The sequence below is a fragment of the Pinus tabuliformis genome, chromosome X, assembly GCF_031772625.1.
Source record: "Pinus tabuliformis cultivar Carrire ecotype Pingquan chromosome X, CPIR1, whole genome shotgun sequence".
In the NCBI taxonomy this organism is placed as follows: Eukaryota; Viridiplantae; Streptophyta; class Pinopsida; order Pinales; family Pinaceae; genus Pinus; species Pinus tabuliformis.
Genome location: NC_142308.1, coordinates 557490534 through 557511026, shown reverse-complemented (window position 1 = coordinate 557511026; position 20493 = coordinate 557490534). Strand labels below are relative to the sequence as shown.

General features: G+C 41.1%; 1 protein-coding gene across 1 annotated transcript in view; it reads right to left on the bottom strand.

The window, feature by feature from the left end:
• LOC149141237 (actin-related protein 4-like) overlaps positions 1 to 18526 on the bottom strand; it is a 78439-nt gene extending 59913 nt beyond the window's left edge. Inside the window, exons 1-5 of the mRNA XM_089451194.1 lie at positions 18241 to 18526; positions 15665 to 15716; positions 15425 to 15491; positions 14298 to 14360; positions 14092 to 14154 (exon numbers count right to left, since the gene is read on the bottom strand). Of these exons, the coding sequence (XP_089307320.1) occupies positions 14092 to 14154; positions 14298 to 14360; positions 15425 to 15491; positions 15665 to 15716; positions 18241 to 18526 (531 nt within the window). The remainder of the gene's footprint in view (positions 1 to 14091; positions 14155 to 14297; positions 14361 to 15424; positions 15492 to 15664; positions 15717 to 18240) is intronic.
• Between the last annotated feature and the right edge of the window lie 1967 nt (positions 18527 to 20493).

Here is a 20493-nt window from a genome sequence, read left to right as displayed (position 1 = left end):
TAAACGATTTTTTCCCGATTTTTACGACTTTTTCCGATTTTTTCCACGCGCAGAATTAATCCCAATAACGATTAGTGCAACATTGTTGAGAGGAGCTCACGCAGTGACTACATCAACTCTCTAGGCCAACGCAGAGCTTGAGAGGCTCAAATCAGTCAGTTGTCGGGGTTGGAGGAGCAATGCAGATTCAATCTAAGGAGCTACTGGGACGTTGTTGCTATTGGTAGAGAACAGTGTATGTGGAGACAAAGTAGAGGTAGAGGGAGTCACTACCTTGACAGATTTTTAGCCAAAGAAATCTAGATCCAGGTTGTTGAGCCGCAGCAAAGGCAAATTGGGGAGGAGTGATTCGACATTTGGCGAGAGGATTTCCACGAAGGAAATCAGGACTCAGAGGGAGTCTGGAAAGAACTTGTTCCTTAGAGGATTTCTAGTGCAAAAAGAAATCCAAATCCGAGTGTTGCTGGGGCAGCAATAGAGAGTGAGAAGAGAACCTGTTCTACACTTGTTGAGTAGAGATGAAAGTCAATGGACTGAGGGATCAAGATAGATTGGATGGAGCATCCAACTTTGTCATCTAGAAGGCCAAGATCCTGGCAATCTTGGACAAGAATCGCATCAAAAATTATGCCTTGAAAGTGGTGGTTGTACCAGTCGACGCTAATCCTCTGATGAAATACGAGGAGGCTCAAGCGAAGGCTAAATGCATGATTCTAGACAGGGTCAAAGATCATGTGGTCCCACACATTGCTGAGAAGGAAACAACAAGGGAGATGTGGGAGACATTGACCACCTTGTACCAGGGGACTTCCGTTCAACGGAAGATGCTATTGGAGAATCAACTGAGACAGTACCAGATGCAGAAGGGAGAAGAGATCGATCCCTTCCTCCTCAGGTTGCAAGGGATTCGAGACCAACTGACTTCCATGGGGTCTACACCAGATCCTGAGTTCATGGTCAGGACTGCCCTGAATGCAGTCACCGAAGACTGGGAGACATTTGTCCAGAGTATCTTGGGCAGAGCTTCTCTCCCTAGATGGAGGAGATGTGGGCAGCTCTTCGATAAGAAGAGAACAAGAGGGTGAGCAAGGCAGGGAGTAGTGGCAAAGGAGTCAGAGCCAAGAAGGAGGAGGAAGAGGATGCAGCTCTCACATCAGTGGGACAGCTAGGGCAGCAGGAAAGGAAAAAGAAAGATATAACCAAAGTCAAATGCTTCAGACGTGGGGAACTGGGACATTTCACCACTCAGTGCCCTCGGAAGAAGGGCAAGGAAGAGAAGTCTGACTCAAAGGATGCTCCAATGAAAGCTGACAAGGAGAATGATGACGAGGATTGTGCCATGAGTGCTCATGCACCTCTAGAGAAGAGGTGGGGCGATATTGAGTTGTTGTTGGGAGGACTACACGAGGGTAGGATCCTTGAGGTGCCCAAACTCTTGGCTCACATATGGCTACGGAAGCCCTTAATGACAGTAGCAAAATGACAGGAGTCAGTTGGTGCGAGGGATGATGGAGCAACAGAGGCAGAGCTAGAGTGTCGGAGTCTGAAGTTGGGCAGAGGAGGTTGCAGCAGTGCGAGATGCACAATGCATATTGCAGCTGCATAGTAGTAGCAGAGGGTCAGCACAGATTAGCAGCAGAGGTAGCTTCAGCATCATGAGGCATCCAGACTGACTAGCTTGTCAGTTTTGGGTGAGTTTTCAATTGCTTACTTCTCAGAAACTGAGTTGTAGTGCAATAGTTAGTAGTGGAAGTGATATGGGCAGCATGATGCAGCATTTTGAGATGGAGTTGTAGTACAAATGCAGCAATGGCAGTGGCAGTGCCATGGGCAGCAGTATAGGGTGCAGCAGTGCAGTGGATGAAGGGCAGCAAGGCAAGCATCAACAGCACAGAGCACTGATGTTGTGGATCAGAGTGATGCTTCTATTGGGAAGTATTGTTAGAGCACATTCCTTGCTAAGAGGGATTGTTGATTTTGGAGTAGCATCGGATGTGCTCTAGCTCCGAAATTTTGTGGAGGGGCAAGAATACATAAGATCTCCAAGACCCAAAAATTGTTTGGAGAAATTCCACCCGAATTGTGAGTTATTAAAATAATTAATATTTTTAATGGAGTTCCTCAGTCTAAACTTAGGAAAATAAAAATATTAATGTGTATTAATAAAAAATGGGTGAGAAGCTTCGAGGAGGCAAAGATCAAGTCTGTTTTAATCTTAGTCATTTATTAGGAACTTAATCTCGGTCGTTGATTCATCAACAGGAAAAGTATAAGAGGAAGCTTGAGGGTCAGTTGGAGATACACCAAGTTGATCAGTCAATTCGATTTTTCTGGGGCGTGGTTTGCTGAGAAAATTGAACTAGTGATCTAAGTTGCAGCAGAGGAGCAGGGATAGTTGGGGTGGAGGATCTTCTCCGGAACCCTGAATACTTAGCAAATAGAGGAAGAGATACACCAAAAGAGGCAGCGTAGGCCAAGGAGGACTTATGCTGGGCCAAGAGGGCCCACACAGTGCTTGATGGAGAGCAGCACAAAGGAATAGTTGTCCTCCTGCAGAAGTCCGAATTCAGTTGGGGAGCAACACAATCAGTCGAGAAGGCTAACTTCAGAGCTCTAGGAGGCAGTGAGACTAGCGCAGAGCTGACGTAGAGCCTTAGAGAGCTCCACACAAGCCCACGCAGCTACTGCGAAGGGGGAGCGTAGTTGTAGCCAGGGATAGTCAGTTCAATGGCCGGATCGGAGGGATTTTGCTGGGTGAAGTGAGGTAATCTCACTTAGGTTTTTGCTAGTGTATTTTATCTCTATAACTGGATTGTCAAGAGGGCATCCAGAGTTGTATTCAGAACAATTTCTTAATAATAGAAAACCCTCAGAGTTGTTGCACCGGATTTCCCGCATTGGGTTTTTTCGGGGACATATTGTCCAAAAATAACGATGTCCCTTGTGTGTTTGTCTCATAGCTATTTCAGTTTATGATCTGTATGTCAGTGTAGTCTGCAGTAGTGGTTTTCATCATTGTTTAAATAATTAAATAACTTGTTGAATGTAAAACAAGTAGGAGATGACAAACCAGTGATTGCAGTAGGATTTCTGATGTGTAGATTCAGAATTTTTCGCAGGAACCAACTCCTCTAGTAAGGAAATTTTGATCTCTCGGTCAATTAGGTTTTTACAGATGCCCCTGCATCATACTCCCAAGCAACAAAGAGTTCATGGGCCCTTGCCCATGAGTTTTTCAATAGTCCTGCCACTTTTCTATAGTAATTTGGCAATCATCTAAGTTGCATTAGCTACTAGATGATCTTTCCACTTAACCAAATACTCATAATATTCGTTACTCCTACTTATCTTCATCAATTTCTTGTCTAGAATCCTCTTTGGCCGTAAAGGCTTTGCTGCTGGTAGTTGTCTCTGCCACTAAAATGGTTGTTGTTCACTATCATCTATTATTTGTTAGCCTTCTAATCTCTTCCTAATGAAGAGTCGCCCACAATTCTTCCCAATCTAGAAGGGTCGATCTGCCCAGTATGCTCTAGACAAATACCTCCCAGTCCTCTAAGACTGCGTTCAATGCGGTCCTCACCATTAATTCCTGATCCAGCGTGGCCCCTATGGAAGTCAGTTGATCCTGGATCTCCTTCAATCGATCGAGGAAGATGTCGATCTATTCTCCTTTCTGCATCTAATATGACGCAGCTGATTTTCTAGTAGCATCTTCCTCTGCATAGAAGTATGTTGATACAACTTCGTCAGGGCATCCCACATCGCATTTGCCATGTCCTTTTCGGCAATGTGGTACTACATGGTCCTTGACCCCGTCAAGAATGATGCTCTTGGCCCTCACCATTGCCTCCTCATACTTATCGTTCTCAGCTGGGTCAACTGAGAACGCTATCGTTTTCAAAGCGAAGTCCTTGAGACGATTCCTGTCTAGAACGGACAAGATCCTGGCCTTCCAAACTACAAAGTTTGAGGCTTTGTCCAGTATGTCCTAATCTCTTACCCCGTTCACTACCATCTCGTTGCTCCTCTTTTGACTCTTTCGAGTCTCTCTACTTCCCTCGTGGAAATTCTCGGTGTGACTCCCTCTGACCTCGATTTCCCTCCTGAAAACCCCTTTTCCAATGTCAAGATGCCCTCACTCTGATCGTTAGTGCAGCTGCACCACTTATGCGGATTTCTTGGCTATAAATCCTCAGTAGCAAATCCCTCCTCCTTGGTCTTGCCCTGTTAGGTATTGTTCTGACCACAATACCCCACCAACTTCACTTCGCAACTTTTCCACAGCCTCTTATGCCTCAGCAAACTAAAGGTTAGAACCTATAGACTCTGTACAATCCTGACACCAGCAAAATCCGCACCTCCTGGCCACTGGCGTCAATTCTTCCTGACTAAGAAAGATGACCAAGCACTGCGTAGGTAAGGTCTGCTCCTTTCTCTCATTGCGTTGATCCTTCTCCCAGCTCAAACTTGATGACACAAGCACTTCGTCACCCCTTCCTTGCTGCTTTTCTGCTAGGAACAACGTCTGTCACTCGGGACAATTGTTTCTATTGTTGCTACTCTGTTAGGCTAATGCCCTCAGTTCTCCTATGATCTACAACCATGCTCTGATACCATGTTGGAATTTCTAAGTCTAACTATTAGAAATCGTTCATGTACTTTCTGATTTATTTCTTCCTACTTGTTCTGTTAATTAACAAGTTATTTACCATGTAAATATTGAAAATAAATACAAGTACATGCTCAACACATATAGATCATCAATTGAAGGAAAAACAAGAACACAAGTGACACCGTTATTTTTGGACTAATGTCCCCGGAAAAACCCAATGCGAGAAAACCGATGCAACTATCTGAGGGTTTTATTATTAAGCAGTTTCAGAATACAATCTGGTTGCAGAAATGGCTCACCCAACAGAGAATGCTCTCGGCAGTGGTACCTCTCAGTCGGAGACAGATATTCCAGCTAAAAACCCCGAATGAGCAATCCCACAACTCTCAGCTCCAATCTACCCCACGAAATCTCCCAGTGTCTGCCTCTACGGATTGCGTCAGCCTCTTTGGCCCAACGTCAGCCCAACTAGCCTTGCGTCAGCCTCTGGAGGCTATGTGTCAGTCTCAGAAGCCTCTGCGTCACTCAAGCTGGTTCTCCTCAGACACTACGCAGCTCCTGCCTCCTTCTGTGTGGCCTCTAACTGGCTTTGCATCCCTCTCTCCTGGCTTCTACGTTGATGCTCCCGGTACCCTCTCTGCCTCTCTGCTTCTGTATTCACTGCCCCTTAGCTGCAACTCTGATCACTCCTTCGATTTCCTCAGCAAGCCCTACCCCAGAAAATCGAATTCTTGATCAACTCAGCGTGTTCTCCAAGTGACCCTCAAGCCTCCTCTTACACTTTTCTCGTTGACAATTCAACGGCCGAGATTAAGTCTCTAATCAATGGCTAAGATTAGATTTGGCTTAATCCATGACTTTTGGAACCTTCTAACCTAGTTTTATATTAATTCCAATTAATATTTTATTTTCCCTAAGTTTAGACTGAGGGACTCCATTAAAAATATTAATTATTTTAATATCTCCCAAACTGGTTAGATTCTGAACAAACCATTTCTGGGTATTGGAGATCTCATGTGCTTTAACCTCTCCACCAATTTTCGTGGCTAGAGCACATTTGATGCTACCCCAAATAAACACTTGGAGCAATCATGAAATACGAGATTCTCGGACAAACGAATCCCACTCTGGTTGTCGCAGAGGATCACGGTAGTATCCAATGTATGTCCAAACAGCTCACTGAAGAGCTTCCTCAACTAGACAGCCTCACAGGAGGCCATACTCGCAGCAATGTACTCTGTCTCAGCGGTGCTCAAAGCTACCGACTTCTGCTTCCTGCTCATGCAGGATATTGAGGCAAAACCCAAAGAGAAACAGCACCCAGAAGTGTTCTTTTGGTCCACAACATTGCCTGCCCAATCAACATCAGAATATCCATGTAGCCTCACATCTCTGGCAGTGTATCTCAACCCATGAGTGATTGTGCCCCAAAGATATCTCAGAAGATCCTTGGCACCAATCCAATGTGAGTGATGAGGCTCAACCATATATTGGCTCAACGTGTTGACTGCAAAACATATATCCGGATGGGAGTTCACCAAGAACATCAATGCTCCTATCCATTGACGAAACTGAGAAGCATTTCCCAAAGAAAGTCCGGCAGCACTACCGCATAACTTCTTGAAGTTAAGCTCCATCGGGGTAGTCACAGGGTTGCAGTCCACCATACCAAATCTCTCCAAAATCTTCACCATGTATTTTCCTTTAGATAGGAAAATCTCTCTTGGCTTTTGCCAAACCTCCAGCCCTAAGAAATAGTGCATCAGTCCTACGTCCCTAACTCCCTCATCTCAAATTCGGAAGCCAACTCCCTCTTACATTTGTGAATGAGAGGGTCTACACCAATCAGAAAGAGGTCATCAACCTAAGTCACATGACACATCCTTCAAGGTCCCGTGTCCCATATTTAACGTGCCAAACACGAAAACGACCCTAAAACATGTCGAAAATGTTTTCTGTCGTGTCCTCTAAAGCGTAAAACGTATTTGGGCATTCTAGTCGTGTCCTGCTCCTGGAAAACGAGTATTCGGTTTATAGAAAACGTTTCCCTAATGTTTTTTCCTCCGATTGAATACGTTTGGAAACTTGGCACTTTCCACAGCTTTTTCATGTTTCATTTGCAGTTCATGACATATATTTTATTCAAATGTTTTGACCTCTTTTAACGTTTCATTTGCAGTTCATGACATATATTTTATTCAAATGATTTAAAATTAAAAATATCTAAATACTCTTTTACGGTTTTGAATGCTGGAAGATGTGTTTGCAGCTTACGCGTTATGGTTTTCAACGCAGCTTCTGTTTTCTGTTTTAGTTGCTATTAATTACACCCTAAATCACTCACGTTGTGGCTCTTCGCATTGGTTTTTTCGGCGTTAATCTTAATGTTGGATGGAAAATGATTTAGCTTAGCGTTATTTTTAATTTCATAAAACTACACTATCAAACTATTATCGCCAAAAAACGAAAATTAGACGAGACTCAATCTTATTTACTTTTTACTTGATGCTATTGACTTTTCATTTTTAATCCAAATATATTTCGTCATACTGATACTATAGATTTTGTATTTAGCTTATGGCTTATCTCCTATTTCTCGGTCTTCTTATTTTCTAATTGGTTTTATGTTTTATCACACAACTTTCTATCATATTTGGAATCTAGAAACACATGTAAATGGTCAAACTCCTTCTCTTTTTATATTTAACAAAAAAAATTAATCGTCAAATCACATCTCATGCTTCAGTTGGACGTTACTTGTCATTTTGACTATCTAAACCATATTTTACTCTTAACAAAACTTAACTGTGTAATTATTATTACATTTAGCATTTTTCTCTCCATTCGTAAACTACCATGCAATAAAATAAAATAAGGATGCAAAGAATTCGGGCAACAATCATTCAATATCACATTCTAATTTCTATGTAGTAAATTCTAATTCTATTTATTTTTTTAAAATGAACTATGAACTTTGAAGTAATTATATATTAATTTGATTAGATAAGTTACAGCCTGCAATTTAATATGGATAAAAAACTATATTTCAGTGTATATATATATATATATAACTTGTCCCTCGTGTCCTGTTTCCAAGTCACTGCGTTTCGTATTGAATACTTGTATTTACGTGTCCTTCGTGTCTCGTGTCCTCATGTCATGTGACTTAGTCGTCAACATACAACACTAGTATGAGAGGCTTATCATCCTCAACCTTAAAGTCAAGGTTTGGATCGGCTTCACTCCTAGTGAATCCCAGCTTCATCAAGTAGCTATCGATCCTCTCATACCAAGCTCAGGGTGCTTGCTTCAGCCCATAGAGGGCTTTCTTCAACCTGCATTCGTGAGATTCCCAATTATGAATCTCAAACCCCTTGGGTTGTTCCACATAGACTTCTTCTTTAATTGAACCATGCAAGAACGTGGTCTTGACATCCATCTAATGTAGGTTCCATCCTTGCGAAGCGACAAGGGCTATGATAGAGTGCATAGTGGTGTATCGAGAAATAGTACAAATATCTCATCATAATCTACCCCTTCCTTTTGAGAGAAGCCTCGAGCAACAAAGCGAGCCTTGTACTTTTCAGCACTCCCATCAGCTCCATGCTTGATTTTGTAAAGCCACTTTGAGGTGACAATTGTTTTATCCTGGGGTCTAGGGACCACATCCTAGACATCATTCTTCATGATGGACTAGTATTCCTCATTCATGGCATCCTTCCATACTTGAAGGCTCATTTTTGAATGATGGTGCTCATAATGGTCAAGTATCCCTAATACTTGGTTGGCTTCTTACTTTCACGGAAAGTCCCTCTAGGTGTAGTATGTCCTTCGGCATCATCAAATGTCCCCCTAAGCCATGAGAGCCTCTTCCTAGAAAAGGAAGGCTCTTGCGAGGGGGATCAATAGGATCCATAGGTTCTTCCATTTCAGGCATCATCTCATCTTCCTTCTCATCGAGCGTCCTGGTGTCAACTTCTTTATCTTTCCTTAGAATAGGAAGATTGTCAACCTTCCTAAGAGCCATATCTTCGTCAAAGGTGACATCATGACTTATTTTGACTTCCCTTTGACCAGCCACATAGATTCTATAGCCCTTAGAATTTTCGTTATAGCCCACGAAGAAAACCCTTCTTTCCAAATGCACCCAATTTGTTTCTTTTATCATTCGGCACATGAAAATATACGAGACTTCCAAAGATTCTAAAATGAGAGACATTAGGTTTCTTACCACTGAACATCTATTTGGGGGTCTTGAAATCCAATGCTTGATGAGGGAATCGGTTTTGAACATATAGGGCGGTATTTGCAGCTTTGGCCCATAGAAACTTTGGAAGCCTTTGATCATGGATCATGGAATGAATAGCTTCCATAATCGTACGATTCTTTCTTTCCGCCACACCATTCTGCTCAGGAGTGTATGGTGTTGTGGTCTCCCTCTTAATGCCAACTTCCTTGCAAAGGTCATGGAACTCATTGGATTCATACTTAGTCCCATTATCAGTCCTTAAGATCTTGATCCTCTTCTTGGTTTTATTCTCGATCAAGGCTTTGAAATGACAGAACTAGGAGAACACTTCATCCTCCTTTTTCAAGAAGTGTATCCAAGTCTTGCGAGGATAGTCATCTGTAAAAGTGAGATAATATAGATATCCTCCCAAATAGTTCACAAACATCATACCAGATATGTCGGAGTGAACCAACTACAGAATGTCAGAGGTCTTGTTATGGCTAGAGGGTAATGGTCCCCTTTTGAGCTTTCCTTCAGCACATCCCAGACATACACCTTCTTGCTCTACTTTAAACTCGGGCATCCTTGTCACCATCTATCTCACATCGGGTAGAGCCTTATAATGAAGGTGGGCAAACCTCCATTGCCATAGTTCAGACTGAAGAGTTGTGTCGCAAGACATGACTCCCAACAGACTTCCTCCAACTTGATATAAAGAGTCAACTCAAAACCCAAGAGTGGAAGCATCTTTAAAATACTTTTTCCACACACGTACCTTGCCATCGATGAAGGCCACCTTGTAGCCTTTGTCTTCCATTGCCGAAATGGACACCAAGTCCTTCTTGAGATCATGTACATATAGGACTTCTTGCAAATGAATTGTGTTACCTTGATTTAATTGAAGAGTAACATTCCTTACACCCTTTACGGGATAGGTGGAATTGTCTCCAAGAATAATCTCCAAGTTTGTCTCCTTCTCTATCAGATGAGAGAGAGCTTCCTTGTAACCAATGAAGTGCCTTGAGACACCACTATCAATAAGCCAATTTCCCATGAGTCCGAAGGAGAAGTAGTGGAGAGGGTCGATATCAGATAATACTCATCTTTTTTATTGTTAACAACATTTGATTCATACCTCGAGTTCCTTGCTTTCTTGGAGGGTTGACCACTTCCTTGATTTCCGGCATTCCTTTTTCCTTTGCCACCTGCCATTCCTTTGATTGTGGTTGGAGTTGCCCCGGGAGTGATTTTGATCATTGTCATGAGATGTGTCCTTCCTATTTGGACACTCCCTCACATAGTGGCCAAATTTATTGCAAGCGAAGCATCTTCCCTTCCTTCCACCCTTCGATCTGGTCTTTCCTTTGAAGTGACCTTTAGACCCAAAATTATTTCTCCTTTTGGCTTGAGAGGAGAAAGCAATGGGGTTGCCTTTGCTTGAAGGCATTTCTTGCTCCACCATCCTTGTCTCTTCTTGAATGCATCTTGCCATCAATTCCTCAAATCCCGGAATTCGATCATTGTTGAGAAGAGTGGTTCTAAATACATACCATTTGGATGGAAGCCCTCCAAGAGTAGTGATAGTTAGTTCCCTATCAGCAATGACTTCTCCAATCGATAGGGGATCATTCTTGATCTGGGTGATCCTTAAGAAGTAGGATTGAGTATCCTCGTCCTTGCCCTTCTTAATATCCTTCAGCTTATTTTTGAGAAACAAAACTTGATTTGCATCACTAACTTTAAACAAGCTTACCAGTCTATCGTAGATCTCCTCGGAAGTGTTCAACTTGGAAACGTAGGCCACCAAACGCTTGTCAATAAGAGTCCCGGATGATCTTCTTTGCTTTGACTTCACCCTTTGTGTACTTGTTCCTTGTGGCAGTCAGTGCATTTGATGGAAGCTCCATAATTCTGCCTCTCACATAGTCCGACACTTCCTGCTCTTCCAATGTCAGATCAAGAGACATCTTCCATCCGTGATAGTCAGTCTTCTCATGGAGCTTATCTTCAGTAGGGAAGTGTGATGAGGAACCCATGAAGCCTTTTGACTTTTCCCAACTGTCTTCAGTGATTGCTCTTGCTCTTGCTTGGGCTTTGTCTTCACCTCAATTCTCATACCATGTGAAATTATGGTATGTTCTATGATTAGAGCAATTTACTTCAATTCTTCTTATTAGTCCAATGTCAATTCTCAGTTTAGTAATCACATTAACATAAAAGTAAAATGCTGATAGAAAATAAATGAAATCAACAGAAGACAAGCCAAGACAAGAGACACAAGATGTGGCGCTAGCTAGGGATAAACCCCAATGCGGGGAAACGCTTTGATCAATTCTTCTATATTCTTCAATAATTCAGCACACAGAGAGAGATAGTACAATATCACAAATCTGTGATTTACAACAGCAATAACAAGGGTGACCAATCAGCTCCCAAATTCCTCAAGATAATCTAGGAGAACTCGGTCTCCAACAGCAGAAATTGCAGCCCAAAAGAGTCAATGTAATAAGGTCAAAACAGCAGTCAATGCTACAGCATACTGCAGCCAGCCCTAACTAGTCAACGCTGTCCCAAATGAGCCCTCCAACAAGTCAACACAAGCTGTCCCTAGCCTAGGAGAGGCTGCCCACACAAAGCCGCAATCAAGGGAGACTATACGCTGGTCAACGCAGGCCTAAATCACCCCAAACAAGATTGTTGTACCTTCCTGCATCCTTGCTGCCCTAACTGCATCCTCTCACAATGATGCCCTAGTTGCGTCCTCTTTCCCATGTGAGAGTTGCGTCCTCTTTCCTTCGTATACCCAAGAGACAAGGAGAGAGAAGAGATGTGAGGATGAGATGAGTGATCTAATGCCTCAAGGTCTCCTCTATTTATATCCCACGTTGAGCTTTCGCTGGGGGTGTGCAACACTATTTTACATGCTGGTCGACCTTGACAAATTATCAAGAAATACAAATAAATTCATATCTCCATGAATACATGTCGGAATCGGATGATCGTTAGATCAATCCTACACCTCTTGACGAGAGGAATCCAATAAAAATATCATCTTCCATAATAAATAAGATGACCCACATGGAGTTTGGCCCTAGTTGCCAATTTTAACAATATTTAGCAATTGTACAGGCCATAGATCTCAGTAACTCCATAGAGAGTTCATTTTTCTTTGAATTTGCATATTTCCATACAAAAGAAGCAGAGCAAAGCAGCAAGCAATAGGAAATATTTAACTGGGTTAATAACACCTTTTGGGTAGCCAGAAATTTCACACCCCCCAGGGGAAGGGGTTCCATTCTATGTCATCGTATTTGTTGGAGAGAAAAGCAAAAGGGGATAAAATTTAGTAGCAGTCGTACAGGCCGGAAATAATTAATTGGGTTAATAACACCTTTTGGGTAGCCAGAAATTTCACACCCACCAAGAGAAGGGGTTCCATTCTATGTCATCATATTTGTTGGAGAGCAAAGCAAAAGGGGATAAAATTTTGTAGCAGTGGTACAGGCCATAGGTCTCAGTGAACTCCAGAGAGAGTACTTTTTTCTTTGAATTTGCATAATTCCATACAAGAGAAAATAGAGCAAAGCAGTCTTACCTTCTAGCTGGGTTTTCTCCTACACAAGTTTCCTAGGATAAATCTTGTGTTTATTTGTGTATGGTGTGTACTTTTCTGTTATCTATTTTTTGCATTTCAGCTATTTCATAATTTTAAGTATAAAACCAATAATTAAGGAATCTAAGATCTAAAGAAAATTAACCTTCACAATAAAGATTTTAGTATTTTACTAGATCTGTTGTGACAAATTGTTCTGGTGTAGTTTACAAATCACACCAAGAGGGATTGAATCATTGAAGTTCACATTGATGAAGAAGATAAGAATGAGTGCAAGAAAGTACTTTGGACTCCTATAACAAAGCTAGTTTTGTCTAGGGTAGTGCCAGCAATGATGATATGATTTGGTTTATGGTTTTGCAGGTTGGATGTGAAGAGTGGTTAAAATCAGCCACAGGCACAATAACTTCCAAGAGTGTATCCACCATTTTGGACACAATTTTCAGGCTATAGTAGGTTTCAAAGATCTAATTTTTATAATCTAATATACTTTAGCACCTGATCAAGGATAGGTAGGTTGAAACTTTCAGCTAACATTGACTCATTTGATAGATGACTCAATGCTAATACAGGTGGTTGGTGACAAACTTATTCTTATTTGCCGTGGCAAAGTACATGTCATTCAACAAACCTTATTTCTGATTTGATAGCATCTTTAGAACTTGATTTCTGAAGGACTCAAAATCTAACTTGGTGCACATAAGTTTGTATTTTGGTACAACCTTGTATTTTTCAAGTGACACCTATAGGAAGGTGGTATACTTAGCATAGTATAATGGTCATGAAAATGTCCTATTATAATAGTCTTAGCACTTTAATATTAGGATTTAAGAACTTAACATGCACCTAATTAGGTCATATGTCACAAAAAAGGGTAAAACCAACAACTAATAGTCTAAAACCTAATGAATGCATACATGTCTTGACCTTATTTATTAGTGTGACATGTCACTTACTACTTTATGGCCATGAAGCACGACCCTTATAAGACCTGCAAGTACATGTGAGTCTTGACGGGTCTTATAGTGAGACGGGTCACTCGCGTAGAACCCATGGTTCTTACCCGTACCCATGAAGACCTGCATTAAAATCTTCTTCCCGCATTCAACGCGCATGGAACCCACATACGACCAGTGAAGACTCATAATTCAACTTCTTCTTCTTCTTCTTCTTTTTCTTTTTCTCCATATTTTAAGTTTTTTTTGCATTTTGCCGAGTCTTACACGAGTCTTATACAGTTCATTCCTCTTATACAGGTCGCCCAGTCAATAGCCAGACGAGTCTTATACAAGTACCAGTCGTGCAAGTTTGCTTTATGGTTAGTTGCTTTGTCATATTATAATAAGCATAATGATAAGGACTTTGATAGAGTAGATTGAGCTAAGAGTTGTCAGTGATGCCTGTGGCATGGATGAAAACTGAATATACCAGCCCTAAAGAAGCAAAACTCCCAAACATCAAACTATATGCACAATAATGCTTTGGCATGTATATCCAAGAACAAAGAATATAAACCTTAAGAAAGTTGAGATGTTAAGAATACAATACTTTTACTTAAAACTAGTAAGGGAAATAAATGAAGTGCAACAGATAAACAGGAAAAGTAGTCCACACAACATTTGTAAAGTTTACCAGAATACTGCTAAACAATTCTCGGCGTATATCCACGTCACACTTATTTATACTCTCGATAACCTGTATTTTTAAAACAATACAAGAATGCATGATAAATTATCCATTAGCATTAACTCTTGCATCAATACCTGTACAGTCTTGGTTACAAGATTCCTAACAAAAACTCAAGATACTTTTATTAAGCACGGAGTGTTCTTTCTTACCATCTGGGGAAGCCCGCGAAGTGAATGCCCTAAATTATCAAGCTTTTCCATATGAGGCAATGTCTGCAAATACAAAAATAAAACAACAAGAGATCTAGTTAAAGAATAGAGATGTGCTGACTGATGGAGCATTATCTGTAGCTCCATCAATCAATCAAATTTATTGCTTCAGCACAGACGTATGGAATCATCGGGATAACATCCTTAGCGTATGAAAGAGCCAAAAAATGGGAAGACCAATTATACAAGTTTGTCAGACCAAAAAAAAATACTTCAATTTTGGTATTGTTCAAACTTTCGACTGACTACTGGTTGGAAAACAAAGAGAATATAATTAAATTGTCTACATATTAGATTCCATTATAATGTCTATGAAAGCTCAGTTAAAAATCCCTATATATAAGGCTTAGGGCCAAAATCTTCAGTTTCTGCATCAACTTGGAACAACCAACAAATTGGACAACCATGAGCCATGTTTGATCCATTCATGACAGCCGAGCATTTCCTACTGATGTGCTCACAACAAAATGATGGGATAACTCATGAAATATAAATCTAGAATAAATGAAAAAAGGGTTATACTGTGCAGTTGTTGTCTGCAGCTATATATATGAAAACCTATGGATGCCAGTAGGCCTTGAATATCTTATAAGATCTCTGGATACTTAAAATTGCAGATTATCTGTTTGTGATTTGTCAATATGCACTATCCCTTGGTTAATAGATTTACTTCTCCGATTCAAAGCCATGGGAATCATGAAGAATTAATGCTTGCCAATGGGACACCCAAAAACTTGTATCTAGTCTCTCAATACTGAAAAAGGCTTGCAATAGGTTGTATCTGCAAATAGAGCAGACCTCATGAGAAGACAAATTTTCAACGAGAAGCAATAACCTTCTGTAAAATATTTTATATATAAAAGATTTTAGCTATTTCAGACCTTTCAACAAAACGAGAAATTAGAGAAACTGAATTTCTTGACCGCTTGATACAGAATCCTGGAAACTGGAATTTCTTTGTCAAACATTTTATCACCCCACATGGCCTTCTCAAAAGATAGGAAGCTAAACAAAATATGGACAACCAAGTATTGATACCCTTTAGAGTTATATTCTATAGAAACTACCTGAAGTAGGGACGGGTTGAATATAAGATCAGGAAATTTGAATCTATCAGCTCCAAATTCTAATATCCTGATAAGAGCTCATGACAATATCACACCATGTTAGGCCATTTTCATACACCTCCAAATGTAATTATAACTAAAACATGATAATGTAAAATCTTAACCACAGAAATGCCAGAAATAAGCATTTTCTGAAATAACTCATGTAAAAGAATAATATTCAGGATACACAGTACTTACCGTCCATCTGGGAGTTCATAAGATGTTGTTGGAATGTTAGAATAAGAAGATTCTGCAAAAATATGGAAAAAAAAATGTAATGGTTCCATGTCTGGTCTACTAGTTTAAGAATCTAGTAGTAGTTCTAAGTATACACTGCACAAGAATACTGTGAAAAACAAGAAGAAGATAGCAAATGCTTTTCTATGTTTCAAGTACAGGAAAAACACAACTGTTAAAAGAAAATAAGTGGAGATCCTTTTTATAAATATGCATTATGCTACAAGACTATGAAAAGTGTTGAGAAATGTAACTAGTTTCAGTCTTCATAATTGTATTTAAGTCATGATGTAAAAGAAAATTATTTGTAAAAAGAAAAATTATTTATTAGCATGGATTTCATGATTATTTATTTTGTTTCTAGGTCAAAAGCACCCATTGACTGCTCTAGGGTTTGTGTCTTTAGTCAAAGTCTTAGTCATGGTGTAAAATGTTGGAAAATGTAACTAGGTTTGGTCTTCATTAAATGTATTTGAGTCATTTTGTAATGTACTTGTCAAAGAATAAAGAAAAAAAACATTATTATTATTATTGTGACTTATTAAAGCATGGGTTTCAAGCTTGGGTCATCATGTTTTAGGTCAAAGTCCCCATTGAGGACTTCTAGGATTTATTATGAGTCAATAGAGTCAATGTACTTTTAAAGAGACCCTTCTTGGGCTTTTGAATCATGTAAAAAGGTTTCGTATTGAGTCAAATATAATTTAAGTATCCTCCACATCAAGTCGGCCTGAGGACATCAATTCGACCTCCCTTGAAGCCTATAAATAGAAGCAAGTCGAATTCATTTGGAGGATCTCATCTCAAGCAAGTTCGATATCTCTAAGGAAGCCAGAAAAGTACGAAGTGGATCTAAGGAAGCCAAAGGAAGTGCGAGTTGGGTGGAGTCTAAGGAGAAGAAAAACGAAATTTTGATGCCTCTTTCTCTTTGTTTCGTGCCCTAGTCTAGGAGATTGTAGTCTTCCAAGTTTTTCTAATGTTGGAAGCTGTCTGATTCCAGAAGCTACTACATAATTGAAGTTGTTGGTGTTATCACTCAGGTTGTTCCCTTTGACTCCCAAGGGAATACGGCCGAGGTAACCACTAACCAATCTTTTGGTCACAGGTTCTAGCCTACCTGTGACTAGAGAGGGCTCTCTCTGTATGCTTTAGCTTTGTTTGTATAAAATATTAGGCTAGCTATGATGCTCAAGGTTTTGTTTTTTTTTTGGAATTTGTTGGGTGATGACTTCAGTCAAGATATATATGTGCTCACTAGAGTGTAACACTAGGCCATTGGGCATGGAGTCAGTGATCCTTTAGTTGTTTGATATGCTGTGTTGATACAGTAGTGATGCTGCAGAGCCAGATAAGTGTCTGAGAAACAATGTTTCGAAATTGTGATTAAGTGTGATGTAACCAGGCTATGAAAGGCAATTAAGAATCTTCCAACAAACTGGTATGAAAGGCAATTAAGAATCTTCCAACAAACTGGTATGGAGAAACAGTGAGAATATTATTTAGAAGCAGTGAAGGATTTCTATATAACATTCAGATTTATAGAATTAATGAAAACATGAGCAATTAAGAATTCATGTCCATGATTAATTCTGAAGAAAACATTTACAGCAGTAAAGATTGAGCACAAGGTGTAAGCAAACATATCTTGTACTATTCCTTTTCTTTACTGCTAGATTAGTGAGACATGCGTATGATTTAATAAACATAAGGAGACAAAACAGAGATTGAGAAAAACTTATTATTCCATGAGACAGCACAAGAATTCTGCAACAGCACGCATGGCATCAGCAAGACATCAAACATTCAGGAGATCACTGAGCTTGTCCAGCCCTTTGCATTAGATAATCTGAAAGTATACAATACATTTGCTTCAGAGTGAAAATCACCAACCCCTTGTACATTGCTAGGGCAGGTATATATACATAATTTACATAAGAAAATATCTAGCTGAAGAGTAAATGCTTCATTAATGTCATGCCAACTCCTGGAGCGTTGTAGCTGAGGGAGTAAATGATGTAGTAACTCTTCAGTGCCTTAGCTGTCCAAAATGGTCAGAAGATGTTGACTTTGTGGCTTGCTGGAGTCGGTTGAGGATACGCTGTCCAAAAAGTGCGTATATCTTATCTTTTGCTTGCTGCAGCTGTCTTTCGCTCAGTCACCTTAATGCTGCCTTTATTCTGCTGTTTGACTTTTGCTGAGCTGTAGCCGACTGGGATGGAGCAACTGAGGCTATTGTGGCAAAATTTGAAGCATTGCCTGCCACCAATCCTCCTTGGGCATTTGGTGTCTTCGGATCTTCACCAAGGTCTCATCTGCTTCAGTATATTTGTAAAAATTTGGAGGAGTTTCAAAAAGGTGCTTTACTTCATTTTCAATAAAAAATAGACCTTCAAGTTTATTGTATAGGCTTTGTCCTGTTGGAGGCCCTGTTTCTTCAGAAGTACTGCCAGATGCAGTGATTTGATTTTCAATGTAATTTGACATTCTGGTGGCATACTGTTCTCGGGAGATCAGTCTTCCTGCACCATTCAGTAGGCTGGGCAGTCCCTTTTGTTGCAATGCTGCCATTTTGAGTTGGTACTCATCCACCTCAGCCTGTATCTCATAGCATCTCCTCTCCACGGTCTGTACAAAATTCCTCAGAGTTAGCACCTTTCTAGCTGTGAGGACAGCCTCTGTTCTGTTGACAATGCCGAAGGCTGCCAGTTCTTCCTTAGTTTGGTTATTCAGAAAGTCAATCATTCGATTGGCCTGCTCAGGCCTGTTTCCCAGCATTGTTTTGGCCTTCTCAACTTCTATTTGTGCTTGGCCAATTAAATCCATTTGTTCATATACAGTTTTAATTGACTTCCATTGTTTAGTGATGGATTGGTCAATTTTGGCCCAAAGAATTCTTTTTATTTCAGCCATGGTGCTTTCTAGATTCAGCTCTTTCTCTAAGGCCTTTATCTTTTCTTTGAGAGCCTTTATCTCTCTTCCTTGCTCTGCCACAGTCATTTTTGATTTATCATATTTGGCATCTAGTTCTGCCAACGTTTCCTTGGCCTGCTTTATCTCATTGGCTTGGAGCTCCATTTCTTTAACACCCTTGGTCAATTCTTCCATACTTGTGCTGGAGTCTGGAGCTGTTGTTTTTGCTGCTTCTGTTGTCGCTGTTGTTGTTACAGGGGCCACTGCTGCCTCTGTAGTTGTTGTAGTGGTTGAAGTGCTTGGAGGAGCTTGGGATGTAGATTCTCCTTGCTTATCTTGTAATGCCCCTTCCAGCTCCTTCTCCAAATCAAGGACCTTTTGGTTGAGCTGCATGATAAGATCTAGCTGCTCATCGGCTTCCTTTTCCTTTTGTAACTCTGCTGTTTGAGGGTGCTCTGTGGGCAGCAGCTTTAACCTCTTTTTCAGTGCATTGAGGTCATCTTCTTTTTTCTTGAGGAGGGCCCTTACGCCCTTTGGATCCTTAGGATCATGTCCTAAGTCAATGATGATGTCCTCCAGCAATTTTATTCTGTTGTCCTTGGCCATGGAGGAAATTCTCTCAAAATCCAACTGAATGTTGGTATTTTTCAGTGATTCTTTTAGTTCATGAGCCATGGATGCCCTATCTACCAAGGTGGCATAGACCATTTCTCTAGTTTGCTTGTGGAGTTCTATTTGGTCCATGGGATGGATGTCCTTGGCCATGACCTCCACCCTAGTCCTCACAAAATCTGCAGCTGATTTTGGCTGCGGCACCTTGGGTTTGAAATGACCGAGGATCATTTTTTCCTCTTGGATGTCATATACAGACATCAATCTTTCTTGTTGGGCAGGTGTTGCATTCAGAAACTGTTTATATACTTCCACCCTCAGCAAGTCATTTTGTGCCTTTATTTGCTTGAAAGAAGCCTTAGTGCTTTTGGGCTTCTTGCTCTGCTGAGTGGAGGATGACACCTCCAAGCCAAGCTGTACTCCCTGCTCCTGCTGAAAGGAGCTTGTACCTGTATGTTGGCTGCCTTCTCCATCTTCCCTTGAACTATCAAGGACTTCTTCACTGATTTCTTCTATCTCCAGAGAATCAACCCTTTGCCTCTTGGCCTGGGGTTGTTGGGAGGATCCACTAGCAGGAGTGGACTCTTCTCTGTCTCTTTTCATACCCCTCTCCTCATGTGCTGGGGTCTGCAAAATTGGTGTTGCTGGTGGCTCATTTTGTGGAGGGGGGGTCTGCTCTTGTTGCTGCTCACTAGAAGGGGCAGGCTGTTCTTTGACTGTTTCTTCTTCAGCACCCATTATTCTTTTACCCTTGTCTGTACCTGGTGCTGCTGTGGAAGATGTCTGTGTGGTTGGTGCAGCTGCTCAGACTGAGGTACCTTCTCCTACTGGCTGCGGTCGTTTGAAGGGTACCTGCTGGATAAACAGCACGGAAAGCCTTCGGGTCGAATAGGGGTGCTTGATGCAGCTGAATTGACGAGTTGTGGCGGCTCCAGTTTTGAATTTGGTGTTTCAGAAGCAATTTCGTGGTGAAAAGGCTTACAACGGCTTAGTCACTTTCGCTCGAAAATGACATAAAATGGCCAAAAACGGGCTTTTTAACGACAAATTTGGACAAAAAGGGACATTGACGCTTTTCTGCCGATGACGTCAGCATGACGTCATGGCGGGGCCAGGGGTACGGAGGGTGATGTGGACGCTGAGCTGGAGGCCAGCGTGACGGGACACGGTGGCGGGCGGAGTGCGGTGGCGGAGTTACGTGGAGGGCCACGAGGCGACTGGGCGGTGCGGGTGGCATGACGTCATGGTGACGTGCGGGTGACATAGCA